Source organism: Colossoma macropomum, unplaced genomic scaffold, assembly GCF_904425465.1.
Source record: "Colossoma macropomum unplaced genomic scaffold, Colossoma_macropomum, whole genome shotgun sequence".
Taxonomy (NCBI): Eukaryota; Metazoa; Chordata; class Actinopteri; order Characiformes; family Serrasalmidae; genus Colossoma; species Colossoma macropomum.
This window is the reverse complement of record NW_023494810.1, coordinates 3,293,004-3,305,831: the sequence shown is the minus strand read 5'-3', so window position 1 is coordinate 3,305,831 and position 12,828 is coordinate 3,293,004. Positions and strand designations below refer to the sequence as shown.

At 38.8% G+C, this 12,828-nt stretch overlaps 1 protein-coding gene across 4 annotated transcripts in view; it reads left to right on the top strand.

Moving 5' to 3' along the window:
• The window catches only part of LOC118800052 (band 4.1-like protein 1), a 182,832-nt gene that overhangs the window by 95,764 nt on the left and 74,240 nt on the right, over positions 1–12,828 (top strand). For all 4 annotated transcript variants that reach the window (XM_036560200.1, XM_036560198.1, XM_036560199.1 and 1 more), the window contains one exon: positions 2,009–2,176. In XM_036560200.1, the coding sequence (XP_036416093.1) occupies positions 2,009–2,176 (168 nt within the window). The remainder of the gene's footprint in view (positions 1–2,008; positions 2,177–12,828) is intronic.

Here is a 12,828-nt window from a genome sequence, read left to right as displayed (position 1 = left end):
GAGGAGAAAATCAAGCTGCTTCAGATCTGAAAACATCCTCAGGTGTTTCTGTCCATCCTTCCACTGTGAGAAGACGACTCAGCGCTGTGATGTGTAGCTGTCAAGAAGCCCTTACTGCACTGTAAAAGTCACTGCACATCTTAATGAAAGAATTAAGTCAATACAACTTGAATACTACAGAAATTTAGAGTAACTTAATCTGAAAAAATCTAATTAACTCAAAAATAAATTGTTGAGACAGTAAATCAGTCATTTTGAGTAAGATTGTTTTTTCAGCAAATTTTGAGTTGAGGTACTTTTATTTAAATGTATTTTATTCACTATTTTTATTTAACTTGACTTTACATGCAAATACAAACAGACCAATAATGGGTTGTTTTTAAGGCTCTTGATAATTTAGTGAGGCTTAATGTGATAAAACAGCATAAATGTTTACATTTTTACATTGTTTTTACAATGATTTGGACTTTCGTGCTTTTTTCATAACTTTATTTTCATGATTTCAGACTCAAAGATTCCATCAAACCGGATCGTTGAGTTGAATAAACTTATTGCAATTTAGTTTAGACTCTCGGCTTTACTTGATAAATGTCAATGCAACCTTCTTGAGTAAAACTCACATCATTCCTATTGGCTCTTAGTACCATATATTTACATATTAGGCGTTTCTCTTCACTGTCTGTGTGTTGTCATTCTCCCCAGCCTACCTTCCCTTGTGTTGACTAGATTTATAAACTTTTGTGACTCATGCCAATCACTACTGATTAAATCAGTGTTGAGAGAGCTGACTTACTAAGTTCTTCTCTGCTGAGTGTGATTCTGTTGTGACTTAATGCCACACAGAGGCTGCATCTCTACTCTGATCTGTACTGTCAGCATTTGAAGAGGTGGTCTGTAGTCATGTTAAACTGGACAAGACCTTGTCAAAATGTCTATGATCGTATTTCTGCAATGCAGTAGAATATGAGTTTGTCAGAACAATAGCCTATTGGTGAATTCAATTTATGATTAGTTAATTATTTTGAGTTAGAACAGCTTACACATCTCCAATACTCAATCATTTTAGAAAAAGAGGAAAATTTGCACTAGAATGACCAAAACTGGACTTCTGAGATGTGGAGTTGATGGACTTAACATCCCTGTACATTCCTTTGAAAAACTGAAAGCAGATGTCTTCAAAGGAATGAAAGCTGTAAGAAAAGCAAAGCGTGGACACTATAAATACTGAAAAATGATATTATATTTTAGTTGTTGAGGCTTCTGTGTAATTTTCTGTTTTTTTCTTATTCTGAAAAATGAATAACTTGGACTTAATAGCTGTTTTGACTGGAAATTAAATAAGCTGGAGAATGAGAAGCGACTTCAGCCTCATAAAACAAGAGACATTTTACAAGACACTTCAAATTTTGAGGAAAAGTTTTCTGGCAGAGATCAGAGCGAAGCGGCTATAGCTTAAATCTTAAAGCAGAGCAAAGTAAATGCATTTTTGTTTATATTGTTTAGTCTATACTAGGACATCAGCACACACTGAGACATACTGGACATTAAATGGTGCGGCTCCCAAGGTGGTTTGATTTTTGTTGAAAGGACAAAACGGCTCTTCTTATCATTTGTGTTGTGACTCCTGATCTAACCTGGCTTTAATGCAGAGGGAGCCGGTGGGATTTCTCACTCATCCAGTGGTGTTTTTGTTATATGCCGCCACAGACTGTCCGGACGCTGCACGTCCGCACTTCCAAGTTCCGCCTTTTGCGTTCCGTCAACATTACGTTATAAATTAAAATTTAGAAAATCGATTTTTGACATTCGTGAATCAATTCAGAATCATTCACGTCTGCATCGCGATGCATCTAAGAATCGATTCTCCCCCACCCCTACTTGAAATCGTGTTATGATACCTTACACTTCCTTCCTATAAAGATATAATTAGGAGATGATACAATGGCAGCGTTTTGATTATTTTAGCTCTGTATTAATAGACGTTATCTTCACATTCCTGCTTTTTTAGGACCAAGACGGCAAACGTCCAGATGACCACAAAGACCCGGACGACACGTCGGACCGAACGACACCAGGCAAAAGCCCCAAATCCCCACAGAAACCTTCCAAGCGCTCCAAGACTTTTCCCTTCAAGGTGGCTCTCCTGGACAGCTCTGAGTATGAAGCTAGCATTGAGGTAAGAAATCTCACCACCAGCAGCTCATAAATGGGCTAAGCACTGCAATTACGTTTATGTCCTCTATGATTCACCGAAGCACTAAATCTTTCTGTTTGTATCATACGTCGGCGACCTCTAGATCAAGTTGCTTTTTTATTGCGCCTCCAGTTATTTCCTAAGCTAATTTGTGCCTCACACGGGTGTAGCTCTGTTTTGACATGTTAAAGCTGCAAAGTGTGGCTAATACACTGTTTAACAGAGTTGCTGAAAGGTGAATGAGTAGCATGCTGTGAGTGCAACTTGCGGTCAGGCCAAGTCGAGGTTTCAGTATCCATACTAGGACCTCAAATTAATGGTTTTTCTTTCCTGAAGCTTTTTTTTTATGACTTTTTTCATAAATATTCATAGCAATATTAGGAGCACTTGTCCAGGGACAGCCTGTGCAACTAGGTATGTATGCCTCTAATCGGAGAGATTTCTGAGAGCCAAATCAGTGGAATGTTTTGCAAACTTAAATATGAAATAAAGGCTAGTTTAACCCACCGTTCCCAGGGGCAGCTGTTATGAATTACTGCCTGTAGCTTTTCTACTTTTCTTCAGCAGCGGTGAGACAGACCTTGCCCACTAAAGATAGTTTCGCAGTTTAAGTGCCTGTCAGTTCCCAAGGTCAAGTTGCAGCAACCGTTTTAGTGGAATATTCATACATAAGAAACAAAAGCACTGCTGAGATGTTTTGCTATTGCTTGTGTTTTTTCAAAAGCACTAGATGAAAGTGGTGTAGACGTTTATAAACACTTATTTAAATAGGTGCCATTGGTCATAAAGGTTAAATTTGCCTTGGATGTCGAGTTAACAGTACACCCTAGTCAGCTCATATAGATTTTTCTTTTACAATAGGTTGTCATGACACTTTGTGTGGTGAAATGACAGATTATGTAGCTCAATGTATGTCACAGAGACCTAATGCTGATAATATGACATACACTATATGGACAAAAGTATTGGGACACACCTCTTAATCATTGAATTCAGGTGTTTTGTTCAGACCCATTGGCACAGGTGTGTAAATTTAAGCAGCTAGCCGTGCAGCCTGCCTTTAGACACATTAGTAAAAGAATGGGTCGCTCTAAAAAGTGGAAGCGTTTAGGAACCACAGCAACTCAGCCACGATGTGTCAGACCACATATAGAGCAGGGTTGTTGATTGCTGAGGCACATAGAGCATAAAAGTCACTGACGCTCTGCTGATCAATAACTGCAGAGTTCAAACCTCCTCTGGCATCAACATCGGCACAAATACTGCGCCGGGAGCTTCATGGCAGGGTTTCCATGGCCGAGCAGCTGCACGCAAACCTTACATCACCAAGCGCAATGCCGAGCATTAGCTGGAGTGGTGTAAAGCGTCGCCACTGGACTCTGGAGCAGAGGAAACGTATTCTGTGGAGAGACGAATCAGCTTCTCTATCTGTCAGTCTGATGGACGAGTCTGGGTTTGGTTAATGCCAGGAGAACGTTACCTGCCTGACTGCACTGTGCCAGCTGTAGAGTTTGGTGGAGGAGGGATGATGATATGGGGTTGTTTTTCAGGGGTTGGCCTAGAACCCTTAGTTCCAGTGAAGGGAAATCTTAATGCTTCAGCACCAAGACATTTTGGACAATTGTAAGCTTCCAGCTTTGTGGGAAAAGTTTAGGGAAGAACCTTTTCTGTTCCAGCATGACTGAGCCCCAGTGACCAAAGCAGCTCCATAAAGGCCTGACTGGGTGAGTTTGGTGTGGAAGAACTTGACTGGTCCTCACAGAGCCCTGACCTCAACCCCATCCAACACCTTTGGCATGAATTAGAACAGAGATTGTGAGCCAGGCCCTCTCGTCCAACATCAGTGTCTGACCTGACAAATGCTCTTCTGGATGAATGGGCAGAAATTCCCACAGACACTCTCCAACATCTTGTAGAAGCTTCCCAGAAGAGTGGAAGCTGTTGTAGCTGCAGAGGGGGACCAACTCCATATTAATGCCTATGGATTTAGAATGGGATTCATAAAAGCTCCTGTAGGTGTGATGTGTAGGTGTCCCAATACTTTTGTCCATATTAATCTTTAATCACTGTTTATTTTCATTATCATTCGAATGATTTGGTAAGTGTTAGATTTTGACACTGGCGTCTGTCTGTCTGTCTGTCTGTTCATCTATGATTGTTATCATTATTCTGGGAGGGTTTTTGAATAGTTGGATCTTCATTTATCAGGGTATAACTGAAGGTCACATGACCATACTGAGCCACTCTTAATGACGCTTGACTAGGACTGGATATCACTAACCGAATTTCTCCAAAGGATTCTCAGATTTCATGGCATCCAGCCCCAAATTTCATTGGCTCACAGTTAGCATATGTGAGCCAATATGCTTGCTTGTTTCAAAATCTAGACTGATTTGTGCCACACCCACTTTTGGTTTGTAGTTTAAATCAAAGTACTGAAAAAGTATCTAAAAGTGTTTAACTATCTGTATCAAAGTCAAGATGAGACCCAGCTCCTATTTTTGAGGTCAGATGGTTTTTACTTTGCACTATTTCAGGTGGTGATATCACTATAAAACTTCAGCAAACTTTTATTGTGTTGAGTATAACAGTCTCATTTCCTCTCACTGGCTATGGACACGAAAATATTCACGTACACGCTGTTATTTCACTCATGCAAATAAAAACCATGAACCGAAGGTGTTTTTTTGATTTACGGTTTTGTGTTTGTGCTCATAAATCTGAAATACAGTATTTGGGTAATTTATTTCCATGCATTATATTTCTTTATGTTCTGCATCGCCATATATTGTGTTCTTATTTGTTTATTTACATTAAAAATGCATTTCTCACCTGAGCTTACTGAACACAGAGAAAGCCCCCTGGTTGAGTCTTTGTATTCAGCAAAAAACGAGCTCATTAAAGGATGATAGGGAATCTAATATATGCTCATTATGGCATAATTTAATGCAAGACACTTTGAACCAATTGTGTTTAATGATGTGCTCAATAGTAAACTTTTCAATAACTTTCCTCTGTCTAAGCAATATAAATAACAAAGGCTTATTGTGCATTTTAAAACCCAGTTTAGCTTTTCTCAGTCATTATGCAGTTCCTACTGCTTTAGTATGCGTAGAACGCAACTTCTTAAAATGGTTATCTATAGGCAGCGGTTACTGACACTAACAGAGAGCTCTGTCGATTGATTGTGAGATTGTGGAGCTGCTTTGTTTTGTGTGCTTACATGTTGATACTGTGGAGTGCTGCATTTTCTGTATCGTGGTTGCAGAACCACTAATTTAGCAAATCCTGTTGGTAAATAATGTCATTAAGAGCACAGCGTTATTATTTTATTGTTAAACCAAGACAGCTAAATTAATTTTGATGATTTATTTTAGCAGTTTTAGCCTAATTACTAGTAAGAGTTTGGTTTTTTTGCACTTTTTCGGCTGGCTTTATACGGTGAAACATTCACGCAATTTTTGTTGCTTGAAACCTACATGAAACTAAGTTGCACTTGAATTGCATAATTGAAAGCATCCTCCAACTCATCTGAATCTCAGCCACAACAGTTGCAAGCGTTTCGACTTAATGGAATAAGTTTCATGAAACAGCCAATCAGAACGCAAATGAAGCAACACGTTATCTTGTCGAACAAGACTGTTTCAAAGGATTGATTACAAATGACGTCAACTTGATAAGCAAGAGAATTAAAAGTTTTGACAGCCTGTTTGGACACTTGAAACAGAGATACTTCTGACTTTATTCAAGGTTGGCAGTTTTTTTGTCAGTTAACCAAGAAACAAACGAGAGTTTCTCAAAGCTAACCAGCTTAGTGAACAAGCCAACTAACGATAACAACTGTTTAAACTCCTTTCTCTCTTTTCAGTAGCCAGTCTTTCACCCACACTCGTTTAGCCCTTTTAGTTTGGTTTTCTTCGTCAAGTACTATAGACAGCTATCACTGCACTAAAATTCTGCAAAGATGATAAAAATGCTACTCAAAATTCATGGTTAAATAGGTGACATGATAGCAGACTGAGAGATCGACACGATAGATCAAATAACACGAGCTGTTTTATTTGGTTTACTAGTGGAGTAACTGAATGTGCTGCATTCCTCTGAGTTTGAACTGCTTTGTGTATCTGTCAGCTCACAGCATGCAACTAGTTGCATTACATTTTCTGCTGGGCTCTTTATGTTCTGCATCGCCATACATTGTATTCTTATTCATTTATTTACATTAAAAATGCATTTCTCACCTAAGCTTACTGACTACAGAGAGAGCCAACTGTATACTGATCCACTTTTAATGACCCATATTTATTTTTATGGTCAAATCTTAATCTTAAAATCTTATATCTTAAAATCAGCTGTAATGTAGCTTGTAATGTGTCAAATGTGTCTAATTTTCTCACTTCTCTATAAAAAACTTTCCTTGTTTCGCTAAATTACTTTAAAAAATGTACTTCTAAACATTTATGGTAGCTTTAGTATAGGGGGGCATTATAATATCTTTGGACTGCCTTTATAAAGGCTTATAAACCTAGTTGCTACTCATAAACTGGCTGCTTATTACTACTTTATTAAGCAATTACTACAGCGAAATAGAGTTTTCTTTGTGGATTTTACATCAGAATCATTTGCACAACATTTTAAGTGTCCACTATTAAGCTCTGTCCAGCCAACAGCTGGTAACTAACTTTTCAAGCCTATAGCTATAATTAACTGGCTTCATATGACCCTAGTGCACCATCTGTTACCATTTGTTTGTCGTTTCTTTGCTTAATAAAGTAGTATTGCTTAATAAAGTAGTTATTGCCTAGTAAAGTAGTAGTTACAAAGGCATTATAATGTAAAATGTAATGTAATTTTACTGAAGTGTTACCAAATATGTAATTCGCAAGGATTTATAAATGGAGATTCTAAACAAGCAAATAAATAAATAAATAAACAAATAAATAAATAAATAGAGACTCTAATTAAATGAAAACAAAAGCATTCGCAAGCTCGATGTTTATTTATTTATTTTTTTGTGAACACTGTGCATTTATTATTAATATGCCTTTAAAATCCCTGCATCTTTTCTGTTTTCACACTTAAAAACATTGACCATTAAAAGTAAACAGTGTTACTGAACGAGGTGATATTTCTTCAGGAAATAAGTCAGGCCTAATGCTTCACTCTGACATTGTGCTTTGCGCCGTTTTATTAGACCTGAAAGATACCGTAACAAATGGTATTCACGGTTGGCTTTTTGCACAGGGACAATAACCTTTTTCTGATGGGCCTCTGCAGAAACTCTCATATAAGAATGATTGTAGCCAGCTGATGTAATCAGCAGCCTCATAAAGGCCCAGTATAATCTAATACGAGGCCTGTCTTGTTTAATCAGAGCCTGGCAGACTGCATCAGGGATAATGTTAAGCATAAACTATATTGTAGAGGCAGGGAGATACAGAGCACCGTGCATGGTTGGACGATATGCCACCCACTCAATGCGTGTGTGTATATGTGTGTATGAGAAATTGGAAATCTATATTTGCTGCATTTCATAAGATACATTCAGTCAAGGGGAAAATAGAGTATTTGGGAATGTTATTGTTAGCAGGTCTTTGAACCAGGGGTGGGTGAGTATGATGATGTTTTATCGTTCTCGTGAAAAATTACATATGGAAAAATATGATGGTTATCAGCAGCACTTTTAGAACACTGAACATAAGTAAGGCAATTACAACAACAACTCGTGTACAATAACAGCATAAACTGCATAGTAACAATTTATTTTTACTGTTTGTTTGTTGTTTCATTCTTTTTCTTCTTAAATAGTTTGGTTTTGCAAATGTTGAACTAAAAAAAATCTTTTTCAACTTTTTGCTGGTGCATTTTTCCATTTCAACTTGTTAACAAACCTTAAAAAATTAAATATTTCATGAGGCGTATTGTATATCCTACACTATGTCCTGTCACAATGTTAAACCAAAGTATTATGGTATTATATTTATGCCATATCACTCACGCTTACCACCTTTACCATGCAAGGATTTGTTTATATCACTATAAATAAGCTCACCGGACAAAAAATTAGTCACCTGTGACTGAAACATACCTAATACCTGTAATACCTCCATAAGCATGAATAACAGCTGTGATTTAATTTGGCTTGGACTGGACGAGTTTCTGGATGTAGGTGACATCAGTGTTCAGCCACTCTTGCATCAAATAATTGTGCAGTTTGGCCAGATTTTGTGGATGGCATATATATTATACATGATAACACGTTTCCGGTCATGAACAGTCCAGTGTTTGTGTCTCTTCGTCCACTGTAACCGGGCAACTTTGTGAGTAGAAGTGAGCAAAGGCCTCTTGTGTGCCGCTCTGCTCCATATGTTCATGGCATACTGTTCCCTGCGGAGAATTCTTTCAGAAATTGGTTGTGAAGAACCTTCGTTGACTTCTAGAAACAATTCTTTTTTTTCTTTGATTTTTACACAATTTTCTCCCCAGTTTAGTCGTTTCCAATTCCACCCGCTAGTTAGGACTCCCCCAATCACACGATACCATCAGCACTAGCAGGGTGAAGGCTAACACAGGCTTCCTCCGAGACCTGTGAAACCAGCCACCGCATCTTTTCAAACTGCCGCTCACGCAACGTCACTGGACAGCCGAACACACTCGGAGGAAAGCGCCAACCGCCAGATCTGTTAGGTCAGCTAACAGACACCTGCGCTGACTAGCATCGCGCTGAGTGATGGGGGTAGAGGGAGGGGCCATCCTACCCACCCAGAGAGAGCAAGGCCAATTGTGCTCTCTTGGACTCCCGGCTACGGACGGCTGTAGCATCACCAGGGATCAAACTCGCGATCTCCTAAAGATGGGGCCAACACTTAGACGGTTGCGCCACTCGGGAGCCCCCACTAGAAACAATTCTTGCCTGAAAGAGAAGCCGTGCGGTCCTTATGCGTCAGTTTTGTCTTTCGGCCCCAATGCTGGTGAGAATTTCCTGTAGGCTTGGATTTTTGCCACTGCTGGTCGACCTGTAAAACACCTGCAAATGCAGGTACTTCCTTTACACTGTGGCCTTTGGCAGCCCAAATACAATCACTCCTTTTTGCCAATCATTAACATCTGCTTTACGTCCCATTTTCCACATATCAAACGAGACATTCACTGCACTGTACCACCTCTTCTCAATCTATGAATCCCGTCGCACACCTCACAGGTATTTACAGCCTGATCATCCTCGTGCATCTGCAGGAGCCTGAAGTTACTACCACCTTAAACATGCAAGGTGACTGGTATGATGTGTCATGGTATAGATTTGCATATACAATGGATACTGTGACGGCCTAAAAATGGCAAACTACAAACAGCACCGCACCACGGCATCAGTACTGCCCTCAAAGCACGTCAGTTTTTTGCTGCTTGTCACATGCTGTAAGCTTTGCGAAAATATTGTGTTTTGCCAGCCGCACTGCATGATGTTGGCACAAAATATTACATAGCGTTTCCTCTCTTCACTCCTTTGTTGCTCTCTGCTGGACTAACGAGATTTATAGAGAGCCCTGACTGTAAAGACATGCCGGCCTCAATATGATATAAATGTCCAATATTATTAAAATACATTGTATAGATAAACCAAGTAAAATACTTTATCTATTATTAAAAATAAACAAAATTCCTATTCTACTTCATTGCCATTTTGGTCACGACATCAAGTGGCTGCTCTCTCTTGTCCATTGAGTGAGGAACAGCGAGCTAGGACTGAATCCAGTGCAACCATATGACATCATCACAAAGTGACCATTGGCGCCCTAAGGATTTTTAATAAACAAAATATTTTGGTTTATAGGTCATATTTTAGTAGCATTGGACACTGTTTAAACCCATTTTTACTGCAGCCATAACACATCAACATTTATAAAAGTATGTTTGTTTTGTTGAAATGCTTTTTTATTGTGGCAGTTTAATCCCGACACGGTCGTCTTTGTGGAGAGGTGTGGATTGTTTTCACAGCAGGGGGTTCTCAGCCCTCCCCTTTCACCCCTCGTTGCTCACTAGCAGTTCAACACAGAGTCGCAGCATTTCGCACATAGAGAGCCAACAGTGTCCTAGTTAATCAGAATTATGTGGAAAAAATATTTTATTTCATTATATTCATTCAAATATCTGAGTCAGTTTGCTTTCTCCTGGTGGAATGGCCACTAGGGGGGTCTGCAGAAAATGGTTAAGGCATACAAGTCTGAACAGTCAGTAAATTTAACCTAGCAAGACTGGAATAACAAGCTGTCCTTGTTAGGTACAGCAAACAGAGAAATATTATTGTAGAGACCAATATAATAATAATAATAATAATAATAATAATAATAATAATAATAATAATATATTTTTATATAGCACCTTTCATGCCGGTGGCAGCTCAAAGTGCTTTACAGACATTTACATGGATAAAGTTAAACAGTAATACAAGAAATTAAAAGTATTAATTTAGAATCATATAAGAAAATGGCGCAGATCAAATTAAAAGATAAATAGCTGGAGATGTTGAGTTTTAATTACTTTTTTTTTGTGATTAAATTGTAGAATGTTTTGCGACATCCACTGAGAAAAATCTGACACACAGCTGGTCAGTTTGTCTACAGACTCTTACTCATCAGAAGGAATGGAAATGTATAACTGGGTGAAAGTTGATGTTTCCTAATGACATCACCTGTAGGGAGCATGTTCAAAGAGAAAAGCAAAAACCCTAAAACTGAACCTTGAGGGACTCTACAAGAAATGCAAAATCTTTTTGATTAATGATTCCCCATTAAAACCAGGAACTGCCGATTACCTAAATATGATTTAAACCATTCTAAAGCTGTGACTGAGAGGCCGACCCAGCATTAAAGACACTGGATTAAAATCTCGTGGTCAATGGTATCAAAAGCTGCACTATGATCTAATAAAACGATGAGTGAGGAGGAGAGGCGGCATTAAATAGAAATGAGGAAGATACTAGAATGTGTGTCAGCATTTACACAACGAAGAAAACATTTCAGTCTTTTTAAAAGTTAAGAATGAATCTTATTTATGAACTTTAAAGGACTGCAGTAGTTGCAGTACAAAGTCTTGTTTGTGACACTTAAAGCTTTTTATGGCCTAGTTTCTGCATTTCTTACTGAACTGTTGAAACGTTATAGCCCATCTGGACTGCTGTGCTCAGTTGAGGCAGACTTAGTGGAAAGTCCTAGGATCACTTATAGCTGGGTGGAAGATTGTCTTGTATAGCACATAAACTCTGAGATAGCCTTTCAGAGAACATGCAAGGTTCAATGGATGTCAAGATTACATATGCCTGAGATTACTATGGCTCATTTTTGCCTGTGGTCTGTGGTCTGTAATGCAGACTTTCATCTTAAAGGGTACAGCTTTGAGGGTATTTACATCCAAATCAGGTCAGCGGTGTAGGAATTACAATTATTTTCATACACAGTCCTCCTACTTTTATCTGAGCAAAATATAGCTCAATGCATTTTAGCACTGCATTTCAGAATTCATCCTGCTGCTTTTATCAGAAATCACCTCATCAATAAATACAAGGGGACCAGTTCCATTGGCAGCCATGCATGCCCACACCTAGAGCTGGGCGATATGGCCAAAAATGTTATCACGATAAACAAAATTCATATCGTTCGATATCGATACATACCGCGATACTCATTTTACTCGTGGCCCCCTTCCTCTCTAATCATGTAGAAAAACTCGGAAGTGCGCCCTCTCCTGGTGACAGCGGAGTAGTGTCGCTTTCCTTGCAGTAGAAAACGCCACCAGGGCTTTTGCTGAACGTGGAAGTGTGAGAATGGTGTATTATATCGAACATTTATCGAACATGTCGTATCGCTCTATCGAGGAAAAGTTATATCGCGATAATTATCGTTATTGTTTTATCGCCCAGCCCTACCCACATCATAACACTACCTCCACCATGCTTGACAGATGAGGTGGTATGCTTTGGATCATGATCTTTACCATACGCTTCTGGTACAAGTTGACCTTTATCTCATCTGTCCATTATTGCCCATAAGATGTTCCAGAACTGGACAGGCTTTTTAGATGTTTTTCTTTTTGGTCTTACTATTTTTGAGGCTCACCAATGGTTTACATCGTGTGGTATACCTTCTATATTGCTGCTATTACCTTTACTATCTCTCTGATGGGTTTGTTTAGATTTTCTGGCCTAATGATGGCTTGCTTTGGACTTCTTTGGACTTCATATTATAAATTAACAGCAACAGATTCTAAATGCAAATACCACTCTCGAAATCAGCATTTATCTGCATACTCATAAGTAAAATAATGAAATTACACAGAAATAACACACCTGGCCATGAAACAACTGAGCAGCAAATCGTCTACTTTTGAGCCCCTAAAAAAGGTGGTGGGGGGCTATGTGTGAAATGAATTGCCATTTAGAACATAATTTGGAAATATGGCCCAATTAATGTTTTTGTTATACACTACAGTGCGCCTCCAATAAGAGTAATAGGATTATAACCTTCCCGGCTTTTCTATTTTAAGTTGCACTGGACTATCACATTCTCACTGTAATTGCATTTTTATAAGGTTTGCTCAGGTTCAGTGAATCCCCCCACCCCCCCTTTTCTTTCTTCTCC